Below are 19,075 nucleotides of genomic sequence, written 5' to 3' on the forward strand. Positions count from 1 at the left end.
GGGGAAGAGAGAGATTACAGATACAGAATCTGTTCATTTTCAGATCTGTGTTTATTAATTTACACAGAAGTGAGTACCGTATTATAAGGTGTTGACTTGATTTAGAAATTGTCGGTTTGGTTGAGTGTGTGGTGTTACCCTTTTAGGGGATGTCATTATGGATATGTGAATGATATTCAGCCACTCTTGAAAGAAATTTAAATAGGAGCTTTTGGGCCTTTTAGTCTTTATCAGGAATTTAGGACTGTGGCGGTCATGACATGTTGTCAGCTGGTGATTGTCAAGCAAATAACTGCCGGTCTCACGGTAATTGGCCGTTAATGAACATAAACACGTTTAGCATCTCCTGGCTTCCACACATAGCCTACAAGCCACTGATACAGACCTCTACATTTTAAAATGTCTTATAAATCCATTTAATATAGTCTACACCATCACAATAAATCCATTATTTATTTTAGACCAGTCTAAAGAAACATGATATGAAGAAAATGCAGTCTATTTCAGAAGAAAATAATTGCATACTTTGAGTTGTTCTTACTCTAATGTAGTCCCATGTAGCTCAGTTGGTAGAGCATGGCGCTTGCAATGGCGCTTGTAGATGTTAGACCCTGATATGGCTGTAGACTACACAAATTCATTTAGCAGACAAGATTTGCTTAGAATTCCATGGCATTAATTTATAGTATGAAGAATACAATTGAACAAATCTGAATAAAATAGAAAGGATATTTTCTCCAAACAATTTGAGGGAGTGCGCACGTGGCTATTTTGTGTTGAGTGGTTAACGAAGAAACTGGTTCTCCTATATGCTTAATTTAGGGTTATTTATGTAACTTTAGTTGTGGTACAAATGTTGGGCTATATGTTTGGATTTTAATACATTCTAAGGCTGCATGATGAGACTAATGATGATTTGAAAACAGTTGCATGAAAGGCATGAGCTCTGCTTTGTTTCTTGTGCAGGCTTCACACACTTAAGGACTCAAATTTCCCAGTGGCATCCCCTTTCTGTGGCCACAATGCCCCCTAAAATAATCCATGCCTTGTGAGGCCAGTGGCCGTTGTGCACTTTGGCTGAATATAATAATTATAATTCCCTTCTCCCGGCTGCATGCTCCGAAGCACTCACATGGCTCTCTCAGAAATCTAAGTTCTTATTAATCAATGCCTGTCGCGTGATTGGGTCCTTCTCACAGGCTACAAGTGAAGACAGACACATCGGGGACGTGTGCGTCCTTATCGAATTCCGAGGTGCATGTTGAAGATGTTGGAAGAACTGTCCACATTTACTTTTCATCAGCCAACAAGATGAGTAAGCCTAACGAACAGCAAAAGCACGAGCCTATGTCAATCTACTATCCCCCATAGTACAAAAGTTGACCTATTCTATTCTGTGCAAGAAATAAATATTCCAAACATAGTCTGGGACAGTTGTGGGATGCGATAGATCCCAAATGAATACAACCACTAGCATAAAAAAACCCTGTTAAAATCAATTAGGTTGACGCAACAGGTCAGAACGTTTAGCTTAAAATGATGCTAAACTATTAGGCTATTTCCTCACATTAAGCGCAGCAATGCAGGCTATAAGCACAAATGTTCCAAAATGCAATCAATTAGCAGGAAAACACCATTCTCAAAAGTGACCTCAAATGTGATTATGATTTTATTAAAAAGGTGCATTTTTATGGTGAAAATGATCTTCCCCAAACTTGAAACTCACGCGCTGTTTATGTATGCCAGTTAGGCTCTACACTCGTTGTAAAGCGGATTAAAGTGCTTAATTTTAAGATTTTTTTGGGGTTGTGATACAAACCTTATCAAAACATATAGGCCTATTGGCTAGGCTACATGAGGTGTGCAACTATGGTAGCCTAGATGGCAGGTAGCCTAGTGGTTAGAGAGTTGGGCCAGTAACCGAAAGGTTTCTGGATTGAATCCCTGAGCTGACAAGGTAAACATCTGTTGTTCTGCTCCTGAGCAAGGCAGTTAATCCTCTGTCTGCCGAAGACGTGGATGTCGATTATGGCAGCCCCCAGCACCTCCCTGATTCAGAGGGGTTGGGTTAAATGCGGAAGACACATTTCAGTTGAATGCATTCAGTTGTACAACTGACTAGGTATCCCCCTTTCCCTATGATTTGAAAAAGTCGCAAAAAAAGGTTTACTGCACACAAGCTGGGCATCATTCACAAGTGATGAATTAATATTGTCACCCATCAGACTATTCTTGATTTAATCTTGTCTTAACATACATTAAATAATATATGTTTGAAATTTGTTTTGATTTAGAATGGACTGTTATCATGCACCAGTCTCGGAACAAGGACAGGGGAAAAAATACATGTGATCTATGCACTTAAATAGGGAATGGAGGACATTCATGCCAGCCAGGTAGGCTATACTGCTGTTTTAAAGAGAAGCAACGTGCTTAATGTTAGGAAAGTTGAGAAATAAATATAGTAGATCTAGCCTATAGAAGCTGATGGGCTCCTCCTCTTTTTAATAGAGGCCATCGAAACTCTGTTTTTTGTCACACAATTGCATAGCCTATAGAAATGTTGCGCAACATGAACTCATGGCTCTAATGAAGTGTTTGATTAGATTTTTAATTATATTTGCATTGATGTCAGAGTGATTAGAGGGACAATAGAGTGCTGAGTACCAGGCAGTTAGCAAGTTTGGTAGGCTACTAATGACCATCAGCGGCATCAGAGCTTGGAGAAGCCTGATTACTGTGACTAAATGGTCACATGGAATTTGACTGCCATCATGACTCATGACCGCCGGTGTGGCAGTAATACGGTCACCGTAACAACCCTAATAAGGATTCATGGGGGTGTCATCATTGAAGGTGACCCTTTAGATTTCAATAAAGAACATCCTGCTTAATCATCTCCTCACTAAGCCGGTCCTTTGTCTCTCTCTCTTTTTCTTACCTTCTGTGGACATGACGTTTATGACCAAGTTGTGCCGCGCCGTTTCGAAAGTGCGTCTGTTATAGGCAATAATCTGGAACACATAAGGGGAAAAGTTTAAGCCCAGATCAGTGCAGTTTACGCCCCAGGCTGAGGCTCGCTGGCGAGGTCTGAGCCAGATGCAAACATATACCATAGTAGAAGGCTCAGAGGAAAGCGCGACTTGGGGCACTGCCATCCTATAGGAACATTCCTACAAGGAACATAAAGCCTTTGGGAAAATGCTACAGTAGGTTAGGTACAGATAAGCCTGAAACAGATAATGGTCTAAGCCTGCCTGTGCCTTACAGACTAGACATGTCTAAAACCCTAGGAAAAAGCTATATCACAACCATATGACAGCTACTATGAGCAAAAAACACATTGTTCTACCTGTTGGACTATCTACTGTAAATAATAACTAACCACTAATATGATTATTACAGGTTGTGCCGACATACAATACCAGTCAGAAGTTTGGACACACCTACTCATTCCAGGGTTTTTCTTTATATTTTACTATTTTCTACATTGTAGAATAATAGTGAAGACATCAAAACTATGAAATAACACATATGGAATCATGTAGTAACCCAAAAAGTTTTAAACGAATCTAAATAAACTCAGCGAAAATAGAAACATCTCTTTTTCAGGACCCTGTCGTTCAAAGATAATTTGTAAAAATCCAAATAACTTCACAGATCTTCATTGTAAAGGGTTTAAACACTGTTTCCCATGCTTGTTCAATGAACCATAAACAATTAATGAACATGCACCTGTGGAACAGTCGTTAAGACACTAACAGCTTACAGATGGTAGGCAATTAAGGCCACAGTTATGAAAACTTAGGACACTAAAGAGGTCTTTCTACTGACTCTGAAAAACACCAAAAGAAAGATGCCTAGAGTCCCTGCTCATCTGCGTGAACGTGCCTTAGGCATGCAGCAAGGAGGCATGAAAACTGCAGATGTGGCCAGGGCAATAAATTGCAAGGTCCGTACTGTGAGACGCCTAAGACAGCGCTGCAGGGAGACAGGACGCACAGCTGATCGTTCTCGCAGTGGCAGACCACGTGTAACAACACCTGCACAGGATCGGTACATCCGAACATCACACCTGTGGGACAGGTAGAGGATGGCAACAACAACTGCCCGAGTTACACCAGGAACGCACAATCCCTCCATCAGTGCTCAGACTGTCCGCAAAAGGCTGAGAGAGGCAGGACTGAGGGCTTGTAGGCCTGTTGTAAGGCAGGTCCTCACCAGAAATCACTGGCAACAACGTCGCCTATGGGAACAAACCCACCGTCGCTGGACCACCGTCGCTGGACTAGACAGGACTGACACATTATTCCATTTCTGTTAGTCACATGTCTGTGGAACTTGTTCAGTTTATGTCTTAGTTGTTGAATCTTGTCATGTTCATACAAATATTTACACATGTTAAGTTTGCTGAAAGTAAACGCAGTTGACAGAGAGAGGACGTTTCTTTTTTTGCTGAGTTTATATTCTATATTTGATTCTTCAAAGTAGCCACCCTTTGCCTTGATGGTAGCTTTGCGCACTCTTGGCATCATTACAACACTGTATATAGACATAATATGACATTTGAAATGTCTTTATTCTTTCTGAATTTTTGTGAGTGTAATGTTTACTGTACATTTTTTGTTGTTTATTTCACTTTTGTTTGTTATCTATTTCACTTGCTTTGGCAATGTAAACATACAGTTGAAGTCGGAAGTTTACATACACCTTAGCCAAATACATTTAAACTCAGTATTTCACAATTCCTGACATTTAATCCGAGTAAAAATTCCCTGTATTAGGTCAGTTAGGACCACCACGTTATTTTAAGAAAGTGAAATGTCTGAATAATAGTAGAGAGAATGATTTATTTCAGCTTTTATTTCTTTCATCACATTCCCAGTGGGTCAGAAATTTACATACACTCAATTAGTATTTGGTAGCATTGCCTTTAAATTGTTTAACTTGGGTCAAATGTTTTGGGTAGCCTTCCACAAGCTTCCACAATAAGTTGGGTGAATTTTGGCCCATTCCTCCTGACAGAGCTGATGTAACTGAGTCAGGTTTGTAGACCTCCTTGCTCACACACGCTTTTTCAGTTCTGCCCACACATTTTCTATAGGATTGAGGTCTGGGCTTTGTGATGGCCACTCCAATACCTTGACTTTGTTGTCCTTAAGCCATTTTGCCACAACTTTGGAAGTATGCTTGGGGTCATTGTCTATTTGGAAGACCCATTTGTGACCAAGCTTTAACTTCCTGACTGATGTCTTGAGATGTTGCTTCAATATATCCACATAATTTTCCTTCTTCACGATGCCATCTATTTTGTGAAGTGCACCAGTCCCTCCTGCATCAAAGCACCCCCACAACATGATGCTGCCACCCCCATGCTTCACGGTTGGGATGGTGTTCTTCAGCTTGCAAGCCTCCCCCTTTTTCCTCCAAACATAACAATGGTCATTATGGCCAAACAGTTCTATTTTTGTTTCATCAGATCAGAGGACATTTCTCCAAAAAGTATGATCTTTGTCCCCATGTGCAGTTGCAAACCGGAGTCTGGCTTTTTATGGCGGTTTTGGAGCAGTGGCTTCTTCCTTGCTGAGTGGCCTTTCAGGTTATGTCGATATAGGACTCGTTTTACTGTGGATGTAGATACTTTTGTACCCGTTTTCTCCAGCATCTTCACAAGGTCCTTTGCTGTTGTTCTGGGATTGATTTGCACTTTTCGCACCAAAGTACGTTCATCTCTAGGAGACAGAACGCGTCTCCTTCCTGAGCGGTATGACGGGTGCGTGGTCCCATGGTGTTTATACTTGCGTACTATTGTTTGTACAGATGAACGTGGCACCTTCAGGCGTTTGGAAATTGCTCCCAAGGATGAACCAGACTTGTGGAGGTCTAAAATGTATTTTCTGAGGTCTTGGCTGATTTCTTTTGATTTTCCCATGATGTCAAGCAGAGGCACTGAGTTTGAAGGTAGGCCTTGAAATACATCCACAGGTACACCTCCAATTGACTCAAATTATGTCAATTAGAAGCTTCTAAAGCCATGACATCATTTTCTGGAATTTTCCAAGCTGTTTAAAGGCACAGTCAACTTAGTGTATGTAAACTTCTGACCCACTGGAATTGTGATACAGTGAATTATAAGTGAAATAATCTGTCTGCAAACAATTGTTGGAAAAACTGCTTGTGTCATCCACAAAGTAGATGTCCTAACTGACTTGTCAAAACTATAGTTTGTTACTAAGAAAATTGTGGAGTGGTTAAAAAAACGAGTTTTAATGACTTCAACCTAAGTGTATGTAAACTTCCGACTTCAACTGTATGTTTCCCATGCCAACACAGACCCTTAAATTGAACTGAAATTGAATTGCGAGAGAGAGAGAGCTCTGTAGACAATATACTCCAGCTGCATTAACAGTAAATGGAGCCACACACCTCTATGATGGTGGCCTTGCCCACGTGTTCGGCAGTGGGGGATCCGTAGAGCACCCCATCGCTGTGTGAGGTTCTCTGGATGTAACGCAGCCAGCCTGGCCGGTCTGGGTAGCCCATCAGGTTGGTGTTGAAGGTGATGGGGTCGTTGCTGGAATCCCCTGTATGGACAGACGTTGGTAAATGTACAATCCCCTGTACAGACAGACGTTGGTAAATGTACAATCCCCTGTATGGACAGAGGTTGGTAAATGTACAATCCGCTGTACGGACAGACGTTGGTACATGTACAATCCGCTGTACGGACAGACGTTGGTACATGTACAATAAACACGCCCAGCCTAGTAGTTAGTCAACTAGGCCCTGACAGTGTGAGATCTAAATGCTACTCTGACACTGACATCTATGCATTCATCTATGCATTTACTGTATTGTAGCTTAGCTAAATATATGTTATTATTATAGATGAGTATTTATTATTATTATTAATAATAAATAGGTACTAGTAGTAATAGTAAAATGAGTAATCCAATGAGGAACACAGACCAGGTTTGGGATAGGGGGGAAACTCTCCTTTGAAGTGCTCTCTCTCCAGGACGTGCACAAACAGCACACCTGCAGACGGGTAAACGTTCCGGTCAGCGTGCAACGTCGGCAGGATGGTGACCACTGGAGCACAGAGAGAGAGGACACCGAGGTAATTAGCTGGGGGTCCTGTGTGTGGGGGAGGCAATGTGTGTGTGTGTGTGTGTGTCTTCATCATTACAGCCCCTACCAACTGCATTCAGGAGGGAGAAAATGGCCCTTTCCAAGGTGAAAATCTCCATGAAAACAGGGGAAAGTACTATAGTAAGACTACCCTATTGTTTTAAAACCATTTGGACTCATGACAGATAAGTCAATATAACCTGGGTGACAGTCTGTTTCTAAAGTGGCAATCTGATGTTGCTACATGCATTTGTAGACTTAAATTCATAAATACCCATTGATTCTTGAGAATATAACTTACACTTCCGTTCAAAAGTTTGGGGTCACTTAGAAATGTCCTTGTTTTTGAAAGAAAAACACATTTTTTGTCCATTAAAATAACATCAAATTGATCAGAAATACAGTGTAGACATTGTTAATGTTGTAAATGACTATTGTAGCTGGAAACAGCAGATTTTTTATGGAATATCTACAGAGGCCCATTATCAGCAACCATCACTCCTGTGTTCCAATGGCACGTTGTGTTAGCTAATCCAAGTTTACCATTTTAAAAGGCTAATTGATCATTAGAAATGTTGCAATAATGTTAGCACAGCTGAAAACTGTTGTCCTGATTAAAGGAGCAATACAACTGGCCTTCTTTAAACTAGTTGAGTATCTGGAGCATCAGCATTTGTGCGTTCGATCACAGGATCAAACTTTTGAACGGTAGTCTATGAGCTTAGTTCAACTGTCGTACCCCATCAGAACCCAAATGTTTGTCAACAATGTACATTTAAACAAACACTGTATAGCCTCAAAACATGATTAAAAGTATAATCTTGATGTAATGGATTGTCAGTCCTTTCATCCATACCTCTGTCGATTCATTTGAGAGTGGTTATATTTCCCCAGCCCCATTCCTCAGCTTTTTTGTTGTTTCAACCCCTGATTCCCACTTTAATTGATCTAGAAATCTATTTGGAGGCTGCTGGCTAAATGGTGAGAGCTGGTACATACGTTTTGTTTCCTTGCCAAACCAGGCCAGTAGTATATAGCCAGAGAAGTTTAAGCTATTCAGTCTCGTCTTTGATATAGGCCTAGCCTAGTGTTGATGAGTGCAGGAACAGTCGACTTGTCAGTAGTTTTTAAAGGCCTCTGATATCAGGAACCAGAGCGTCAGAGGGCCAGAGTAGTGAATGGTTGTCAACAGCAGTAGGGAGCTGCAGTGCTGGGACTCAGTCAGCCTCTTAAAGCTACTGCAGTACTGGGACTCAGTCAGCCTCTTAAAGCTACTGTAGTACTGGGACTCAGTCAGCCTCTTAAAGCTACTGCCGTACTGGGACTCAGTCAGCCTCTTAAAGATACTGCAGTACTGGGACTCAGTCAGCCTCTTAAAGCTACTGTAGTACTGGGGCTCAGTCAGCCTCTTAAAGCTACTGTAGTACTGGGACTCAGTCAGCCTCTTAAAGATACTGCAGTACTGGGACTCAGTCAGCCTCTTAAAGCTACTGTAGTACTGGGGCTCAGTCAGCCTCTTAAAGCTACTGTAGTACTGGGACTCAGTCAGCCTCTTAAAGCTACTGTAGTACTGGGGCTCAGTCAGCCTCTTAAAGCTACTGTAGTACTGGGACTCAGTCAGCCTCTTAAAGATACTGCAGTACTGGGACTCAGTCAGCCTCTTAAAGCTACTGTAGTACTGGGGCTCAGTCAGCCTCTTAAAGCTACTGTAGTACTGGGACTCAGTCAGCCTCTTAAAGCTACTGTAGTACTGGGGCTCAGTCAGCCTCTTAAAGCTACTGCAGTACTGGGACTCAGTCAGCCTCTTAAAGCTACTGTAGTACTGAGACTCAGTCAGCCTCTTAAAGCTACTGTAGTACTGGGACTCAGTCAGCCTCTTAAAGCTACTGCAGTACTGGGACTCAGTCAGCCTCTTAAAGCTACTGCAGTACTGGGACTCAGTCAGCCTCTTAAAGCTACTGTAGTACTGGGACTCAGTCAGCCTCTTAAAGCTACTGCAGTACCGGGACTCAGTCAGCCTCTTAAAGCTACTGCAGTACTGGGACTCAGTCAGCCTCTTAAAGCTACTGTAGTACTGGGACTCAGTCAGCCTCTTAAAGCTACTGCAGTACTGGGACTCAGTCAGCCTATTAAAGCTACTGCAGTACTGGGACTCAGTCAGCCTCTTAAAGCTACTGTAGTACTGGGGCTCAGTCAGCCTCTTAACAGCTACTGTAGTACTGGGACTCAGTCAGCCTCTTAAAGCTACTGCAGTACTGGGACTCAGTCAGCCTCTTAAAGCTACTGTAGTACTGGGGCTCAGTCAGCCTCTTAAAGCTACTGCAGTACTGGGACTCAGTCAGCCTCTTAAAGCTACAGTAGTACTGGGACTCAGTCAGCCTCTTAACAGCTACTGTAGTACTGGGACTCAGTCAGCCTCTTAAAGCTACTGCAGTACTGGGACTCAGTCAGCCTCTTAAAGCTACTGTAGTACTGGGGCTCAGTCAGCCTCTTAAAGCTACTGCAGTACTGGGACTCAGTCAGCCTCTTAAAGCTACTGCAGTACTGGGACTCAGTCAGCCTCTTAAAGCTACTGTAGTACTGGGGCTCAGTCAGCCTCTTAAAGCTACTGCAGTACTGGGACTCAGTCAGCCTCTTAAAGCTACTGTAGTACTGGGACTCAGTCAGCCTCTTAAAGCTACTGCAGTACTGGGACTCAGTCAGCCTCTTAAAGCTACTGCAGTACTGGGACTCAGTCAGCCTCTTAAAGCTACTGTAGTACTGGGACTCAGTCAGCCTCTTAAAGCTACTGCAGTACTGGGACTCAGTCAGCCTCTTAACAGCTACTGTAGTACTGGGACTCAGTCAGCCTCTTAAAGCTACTGTAGTACTGGGGCTCAGTCAGCCTCTTAAAGCTACTGTAGTACTGGGACTCAGTCAGCCTCTTAAAGCTACTGTAGTACTGGGACTCAGTCAGCCTCTTAACACTACTGTAGTACTGGGACTCAGTCAGCCTCTTAAAGCTACTGTAGTACTGCGACTCAGTCAGCCTCTTAAAGCTACAGTCTGGGATTCCAACAACCAAACAGCCGCCCACCTCTTATTTTGGTAAACAGCTGTCGGATGGGGGTTCTGAAAGGGTAAGACAGTTTTGCTCAGCTCATTTATAAGTTATGTTCCACAATAATGAATGGCTATATATAATTCATTTTAAAGTAAAATAATTATCCCAATCCAAGACTGTTTTGGAACCTAGCGTACCTTCTTCTCTGTCTCATACTCCCTGACTCCATTATACCAGAACCTACTGTTTAGACCCACTCCACTTAGAACACAAACACACGTATTCTTTATTCAGGAAGTGTTGCAGAGGTAAATGGAAGCTCTTAAGATGGTTTATGCAAGATAGAGCTGGAGGTGTTGTGTGCCATTACTCTCTTTCTCCCCCTCCTCTTTCCTCCCCCTCTTCTTCTCTGGTTTGACAGAGTGTTTCTCTTCTCCCCCTCCTCTACCTCCCCCTCCTCTACCTCCCCCTCCTCCCCCTCTTCTTCTCTGGTTTGACAGAGTGTTTCTCTTTCTCCCCCTCCTCTACCTCCCCCTCCTCTACCTCCCCCTCCTCCCCCTCTTCTTCTCTGGTTTGATAGAGCGTTTCTCTTTCTCTCTTTTTCCCCTCCCTCCTCCTCCAGTGGAGCTACATCTTTTATCACTATGGGAAAGGGAGTGCTTTTATCACTATGGGAAAGGGAGTGCTTTTATCACTATGGGAAAGGGAGTGCGCTGGGAAGGAAGGGAGGGGGTAGAACTGCAGTACAGTGTGTGCGTGCGTGCGTGCGTGTGTGTGTGTGTGTCAAAGAGAGAGACAGCTCCACTGTTCATGACTGCAGACAAATAACTTAAATTCCATTAGCAGGAAATGGAGCCTGGAAGAGCTGAACATATACTACATGACCAAAAGTATGTGGACACCTGCTTGTCAAACATCTCATTCCAAAATCATTGGCATTAATATGGAGGTGGTCCCCCACTTTGCTGCTATAATAGCCTTCACTCTTCTGAAGGATTTCCGCTAGATGTTGGAACATTGCTGTGGGGACTTGCTTCCATTCAGCCACAAGAGCATTAGTGAGGTCAGGCACTGATGTTGGGCGATTAGGCCTGGCTCGCAGTCGGCGTTCCAATTCATCCCAAAGGTGTTTGATGGAGTTGAGGTCAGGGCTCTGTGCAGGCCAGTCAAGTTCTTCCACACCGATCTCGACAAACCATTTCTGTATGGATCTCACTGTGTGCACAGGGGCAATGTCAAGCTGAAACAGGAAAGGGCCTTCCCCAAACTATTGCCACAAAGTTGGAAGCAAAGAATCGTCTAGAATGTCATTGTACTGTATGCTGTAGCATTAAGATTTCCCTTCACTGGAACTAAGGGGCCTAGCCCGAACCATGAAAAACAGCCCCAGACCATTATTCCTCCTCCACCAAACTTCACAGTTGGCACTATGCATTCGGGCAGGTAGCGTTCTCCTGGCATCCGCCAAACCCAGATCCGTCCGTCGGACTGCCAGATGGTGAAGCATGATTCATCATTCCAGAGAACGCGTTTCCACTGCTCCAGAGTCCAATGGTGGCGAGCTTTATGCCAAACCAGCCGACGCTTGACATTGTGCATGGTGATCTTAGTCTTGTGTGCAGCTGCTCTGCCATGGAAACCCATTTCATGACGCTCCTGATGAACAGTTATTGTGCTGACGTTGCTTCCAGAGGCAGTTTGGAACTTGGTAGTGAGTGTTGTAACCGAGGACAGACGATTTCTACGCGCTACGCGCTTCAGCACTTGGCAGTCCCATTCTGTGAGCTTGTGTGGCCTACCACTTTGTGGCTGAGCTGTTGTTGCTCCTAGACGTTTCCACTTCACAATAACAGCACTTATAGTTGACCGGGGAAGCTCTAGCAGGTAAGAAATTTGACGAACTGACTTGGTGGAATCCTATGATGGTGCCATGTTGAAAGTCAATGAGCTTTTCAGTAAGGCCATTTTGCTGCCAATGTTTGTCTATGGAGATTGCATGGCTGTGTGCTCGATTTTATACACCTGTCAGCAATGGGTATGGCTGAAATAGCCTAATCCACTCATTTGAAGGGGTGTCCACATACTTTTGTATATATAGTGTAGGTCCCTACTCCCTACTGGAAAACATGTTACCATCATCATCTTCATTCTTCATCATCGTTATGACATACTGGGAGATTTGGGCCGCTTTCCTGGACACAGATTAGGCCTAGTCCTAATTGGACTAAAAATCACTTTCAATGGAGAATGAACATACTTTTTAGTCCAGGACTAGGCTTAATCTGAGTCCGGGAAACCTGACAAAAATAAACACACCAAGAGTCCACATAAAGGGTTAAACCACTCTGGTACAGAAGAGATTACAGACAGCACAGTCAGATTACACTAGCCTACATCCTATCCAGTACACACAGTTGTCTGAAGCCCATTCAAAATCAGACTGTGAACAAATGTCTCAATGGACTTTGACTACTATAACCAAACAGATCTAGGATCCTCATCTGAATCAAAACACTAAACATTAAAGTGTCCCAGATGTCCTTTGTTCCCGGGGACCTGGTCACAGAAAAAGGCGGTCAATGATCTAAACGGTTGTATAGATCTGAAATAATCACACGCTTGGGATCAGTGGACTGTGACAAAGCCATAGAAATAGAACCGACCCGGCAACCGCTAACCTGCCCGGCAACCGCTAACCTGCCCGGCAACCACTACTGCACATTGAACTATGATCTAGGCTACTCCTGTAGCTAGCTGAATGTTCCAATATCAGCACACCATAAAACTAATGTTGCATCCCAAATGGCACCATATTCCTTACATAGTGCGCTGTCCCTATGGGCCCTGGTCAACAGTAGTTCATTATATAGGGAATAGGGTGACATTTTGGGAAGCAGCCCAGGTCTTTCAGTGACCCTCTCTTAAATCACACTTAAGTATATTATTCTATTAAGCGTCACACTACAAACCCCATGGTGGTCACAGCAACAGCCAAGGTCAAGCATCGACCCTTCCTTTCAGAGACGCTTGATGCGGTTTAATTAACACACATTGCCCACAGATGTGTCAGTCCATAGAATGAGACTTACAAGAATGGAAATCCCCATTCAAGTCAACATTCCAAATTCAATTTCTATGTGTCAGCCCAGATGGCCTTCCCCAGGTTGCCGACAGTCTATTTCTTAGAGGCTCCAAGAGGGGCTGCTTCCTAAATTGCACCCTATTCCCTACATAATACAATACACTTAGAAAAAAAGGTGCTATCTAGAACCTAAAAGGGTTCTTAGCTGTCCCCATAGGAGAACCATTTTGGTTCCAGGTAGAACCCTTTTGGTTCCATGTAGACCTGGAACCCAAAAGGATTCTCCTATGGGAACAGCCAAAGAACCATTTTGGAACCCTTTATTCTAAGAGTGTACTTTTGACCAGAGCCACATGTGCCCTGGTAAAATGTAGTGCAGTAGCCTATATTGGGAATAGGGTGGCATTTGGAACGCATTTGAGAGACTCCAGCCAAAGAAAGCAGATATCATTGGCTAAGCTAATGACATGCCGTGCTAATAGCATCAGATCTGCTTACACCTGGATCTGTGGGCACAGCAAGGCCTTCTGGAGATGATGAACCAACAGCCTCCTCTAATACATCACCCATTAATGGTTAATGCTAAACTCCCTAACCACGAGATAATCCCGCGGGAGCCATCACACGCACACACAGACAAACATACTAACACTTACACACACACACTCACATGCATATAGGCTAGTGTCACACACACACACACACACACACACACACACACACACACACACACACACACACACACACACACACACACACACACACACACACACACCTTGGCATGTTCCCTTGCTGCAGATCACTAACAGAATGGATAACCCTTCTTTTATGCCTTTATGGACCAACCTGACCTTGGGCACACAGCAGCCTCAGCCAAAAATAGTCTTTATTAATGTCATTGGCCACACAGAAAAAAAGAGCTTGTCTCCTGAAAGCCTGGCTAGGCAGCAAGGGGATGTCCTCTGTCCTGTTATTCTTTTCAATCAGCAGTGTAAGGTGGAGGAAGGTGGATCAGTTTGTCATTTCCGGTCAGACGGGAATGCATGTGCATTTAGTTCTCATTAAAACTACACAGACTTATGGGAGCGCTATTAGATGAGATCTAGCCTTTGGTCTCTTTCTCTAGACTGGAGTGATCTTACCTGGAAGTGAAACTGGGCTCTGTGTCTGGCTCTATAGGCAGTGATCCTACCTGGAAGTGAAACTGGGCTCTGTGTCTGGCTCTATAGGCAGTGGTCGCTAGCAGGGGAAACTGGGCTCTGTGTCTGGCTCTATAGGCAGTGGTCCCTAGCAGGGGAAACTGGGCTCTGTGTCTGGCTCTATAGGCAGTGGTCCCTAGCAGGGGAAACTGGGCTCTGTGTCTGGCTCTATATGCAGTGGTCGCTAGCAGGGGAAACTGGGCTCTGTGTCTGGCTCTATAGGCAGTGGTCCCTAGTAGGGGAAACTGTGCTCTGTGTCTGGCTCTATAGGCAGTGGTCCCTAGCAGGGGAAACTGGGCTCTGTGTCTGCCTCTATAGGCAGTGGTCCCTAGCAGGGGAAACTGGGCTCTGTGTATGCCTCTATAGGCAGTGGTCCCTAGCAGGGGAAACTGGGCTCTGTGTCTGGCTCTATAGGCAGTGATCCCTAGCAGGGGAAACTGGGCTCTGTGTCTGCCTCTATAGGCAGTGGTCCCTAGCAGGGGAAACTGGGCTCTGTGTCTGGCTCTATAGGCAGTGGTCCCTAGCAGGGAAAACTGGGCTCTGTGTCTGGCTCTATAGGCAGTGGTCCCTAGCAGGGGAAACTGGGCTCTGTGTCTGGCTCTATAGGCAGTGGTCCCTAGCAGGGGGAAACTGGGCTCTGTGTCTGGCTCTATAGGCAGTGGTCCCTAGCAGGGGAAACTGGGCTCTGTGTCTGGCTCTATAGGCAGTGGTCGCTAGCAGGGGAAACTGGGCTCTGTGTCTGGCTCTATAGGCAGTGGTCCCTAGCAGGGGAAACTGGGCTCTGTGTCTGCCTCTATAGGCAGTGGTCGCTAGCAGGGGAGGACCACAGCAAACTCAGACGTCCCTACTGTACCTAACCTGAACTTGGAGCACAACCATTCTGGACTAAGGTAACAATGAGCATATTTTCTCGTTCCAGGGAATGGGGTCTTTTGGAGAAGGTAAGAAAGAAGAAGTAGGCTATTGTCTAGGATTTTCAAAATGTTATTATTTTCTTGGTCTCTCGATAGACGGGCTCTATAGGTTGACGATATCGTTGCATTAAAAACTCAGTGAGCATCAACATTTGAACTATCAACTGAAAGTCTCTTAACAATACAAATGTTACAGTAGTTAGGTAACCAAGCAAAGGCTAATTTACAGTAAACTCGAATTTACAGTAAACTTGAATTTACTGCCTCTCTAAATAATACAGTTATGGCTAGTCAGGATTAGACTGTGACTCAAGAAATCGAAAACAACCGAAGAGCACAGATTACAAACAAAGCAGAAGAGGTTATACCACACTCTGTTACATTCAAGACAAATGTGTCCATTAATGGGGAACTACTTGAGCATATCTTCATGTTATGATGAGCGGCTGGGCTCAGTGGGGAGTCACAAGATATGCACCACTGCACACGCACACTCACCGCCTCTGCTTCAAACCCAGATTATCCTGTAGTTGGCTATTTCTTCCAATCACATCATAATAATGTGTGACAAGTGAGACAAGCACAATGAAAACTTAATAGGCCAACAAACACAAACAAAAGTAATATTTTCAACCTTTTCTCAAACTGATTAGAATATGTTTGCAAAACAATTACTATTCACATTAAATTCAAATATTAGAATATTAATTCAAACACTGAATGCCTCCCTCTAATGTCTAGCACATCTAGACACGATGCACAATTCATCAATTCCCAACGTTGTAGCTGTGATTAAATAATATTCACGTAGTGTGGAAAGATGTTTTCACACGTGATTACTATAGTATTCAATATGGCTTTTGTAGCCTAGGCTACATATAGCAGACTAAACTCCACTCCAAGCTACATGTCATGCAAAAAAACCTAACGATATGAGAAATGCAAGATGAAGAGTAACATCTTCTCATGAATTGCAGGACTGATGACATACTGTAGCATAGACGTACTAGGTGTAATAATATTGGTAGTTTATTATACATGTGTAACACCTGGGCTAAATAAGGTGATACGTTGTGTCCGTGAAACAGAATGTTGGAGGAACATGCTAACCAACAACAGACACATCCTTGGAGGAATAGCAACATTGTTGCAAAATAACGTTATAATCACTTCAAATGGTCAAATAGTTATATTGTAGCTACTAATAACTAACAATACCATATCCTAAATAGCTCGTTTGAAATCTAGATAAATACAAGTAGATTTAAACGATAAGGCACCTTTCTCCCCGAATAACATGATAGCAAGCTAACTTGATCTATTTGTTCCATGACAGTGGGAAGAAATGACCAACCCACCAACCACATAGCTGTACCATGATAGCTTGCTACTAGCTAACATTCATAACATGAGAAAGCATGCCTATTTCCCAATATTTCCATTTTAAATCTATACATACCCATATAAATCCATACGAGAACAACCGTTGTGTCCATTTTTCATTGGAGTCGGGTGACTGTTACATGGAAATATATGTTTTTCTCATCGCTAGTGGTTTGACAGCCATAACAAGCGTCCCTGAAATTCCAGCCTCCGCCTCCTCCTTCCCGAGCGCTTTCATTGGTTGGAACATCTGGAGAAAAAGAAACTGGAAAATAAGATGAGCAGTCAAATGAAAATCTATAGCAACTTACTCAAATCAGTGGGGCAACTCCTATCGTAAAAACGGATGTGATGCAATTTCATCGAAGTTAAAAATAATCAGAATTTCAATGTACATAATCGAACCACTAAAACAACGATCTGTCCGTCTGTGTTTCTGTCTGTCTCTCTCGCTTTCTCTCACTTCCTCCCCCCTCTCTCTCCCTCTCTCAATTCAATTTCAATTTAAGGGGCTTGGGAAACATGTGTTATTGGCATGGGAAACATATGTTTACATTGCCAACCAAGTGAAATTGATAATAAACAAAAGTGAAATAAACAATAAAAAAAATAACATTAAACATTACACTCGCAAAAGTTCAAAAAGAATAAAGACATTTCAAATGTCATATTATGTCTATATACAAATAGTTAAAGTACAAACGGGAAAATAAATAAACATACATTTCGGTTGTATTTACAATGGTGTTTGTTCTTCACTGGTGGCCCTTTTCTTGTGGCAACAGCTCACAAATCCTGCTGCTGTGATTTTACACAGTGGTATTTCAGCCAATAGATATGGGAGTTGATCAAAATTTGATTTGTTTTCGAATTCTTTGTGGGTCTGTGTAATCTGAGGGAAATATGTGTCTCTAATAGGGTCACACATTTAGCAGGAGGTCAGGAAGTGCAGCTCTGTTTCCACCTCATTTTGTGTGCAGTGGGCACAAAATGAGGTGGAAACTGAGCTGCTCTTCCTAACTGCCTCTCTCTCTCTGTGCCTTGCTTCTAAAATTATGTAGACGTGATATTGACCCTGCGTGACCAACACAACCCCTCCATCCCTACCACCCCTCCTTGCAATGTGTAAGTCCAGCTGTAAAGAGGGCAGTGAGATGTCTGAGAAGTCTATTAAAATCTGTTCTCCCCCTGTGGTGAACCAGAGCAGACAGATGGCCATGCTCAGCCCCTCAGCCCCCTTTCCTCTTTGGGCTATTCAGCTCAGACAAGGGTCCTGAAGAAGGAAGAAAGGGTCAGTCAGACTCTTAAAGGCCCAGTACAGTTAAAATTCATTTTTTTCTGTGTTTTGGATCATATTGTGAAACAGCTGATGAAACTAACACTGTAAAAGTCTGAAAATATTTGATCAGTGTTCTTTTCTGGTTGAAAATCCAATCTACACAGGACCTTCTAATTAGTAGGTTTGCATGGGCGGGGGTTTCGGCTATCCATGGTGACATCCCCATGCAGTAAATTAGTTAATAGACAAATAACAAACATAGTTCCAAACCTTTCTGCCAATAACAGAACATTTTCAGCCACCCCCACTCAGATCACTCCCAGACAGTCCAACAATTATTTTTTTTGCCCATTTTAATGGAAATCTATTACAGTAAGGTATTTAATTGTTACCGAGAAATGATTTGTTATTGATATAAAAACAGCTGCATTGGGCCTTTAAGTCTCCATCTTGTTCCCTTGGAGTTTATTATGCTGGGCACAGATACAGCAGGACACACTGGTAATGCTTTTTCCACCACAAGTCTTTAGAAAGGTTCTGTTCCGGCATATATTTGGGTGTTATTAACGATACGGTAGTATATTAAATGTGTGGAGCTTTTTTATAATGATCTTGATTGGGTGCATTCAATGCACTGTGAAGAATAGCATAGCATCTCCTATTCTCTGCAGTGCCAGGATGTTTTTCTCTCTCAATTTCAAAGATTTTTTTTTAGGTTGCTTAGCAACATGTAGAGATTTGAGGTGCTAGTAATTGTGGGTGGAGATGGTGAGTGTATTTCATAATATAGCCTATATACTGTAGTCCATATGGGGATTCCCATTCATTGGCCAGTTAAGGACTAAACACTGTATTCAGTGGGGGAAACCATGTTGGTCAATACAAGCCTTCTAGAATTCTGCTGTATTAGCACATGCCTTTACTCTGCCCTGGATCTCATTTTCTAAACAGACAAGCCTTTGATCCAGGTGATCATCATGCCAATGTGAAATCTATTTATCTCATAATGAACTGCATCAAACCTGATCCTCTCCCCTTTCTTCA

General features: G+C 43.1%; 1 protein-coding gene across 5 annotated transcripts in view; it reads right to left on the reverse strand.

The window, feature by feature from the left end:
• The window catches only part of LOC100380447 (sarcoglycan, epsilon), a 29,335-nt gene extending 12,153 nt beyond the window's left edge, over window positions 1-17,182 (reverse strand). The window contains exons 1-4 of one of the 5 annotated variants that reach the window (XM_014142809.3): window positions 16,829-17,181; window positions 6,970-7,092; window positions 6,427-6,584; window positions 2,942-3,014 (exon numbers count right to left, since the gene is read on the reverse strand). In XM_014142809.3, coding sequence (XP_013998284.1) covers window positions 2,942-3,014; window positions 6,427-6,584; window positions 6,970-7,092; window positions 16,829-16,865 — 391 coding nt within the window. In that variant the 5' untranslated portion in view covers window positions 16,866-17,181. 5 annotated transcript variants of the gene reach the window in all.
• Between the last annotated feature and the right edge of the window lie 1,893 nt (window positions 17,183-19,075).

Source organism: Salmo salar, chromosome 14, assembly GCF_965601325.2.
Source record: "Salmo salar chromosome 14, fSalSal1, whole genome shotgun sequence".
Lineage (NCBI taxonomy): Eukaryota > Metazoa > Chordata > Actinopteri > Salmoniformes > Salmonidae > Salmo > Salmo salar.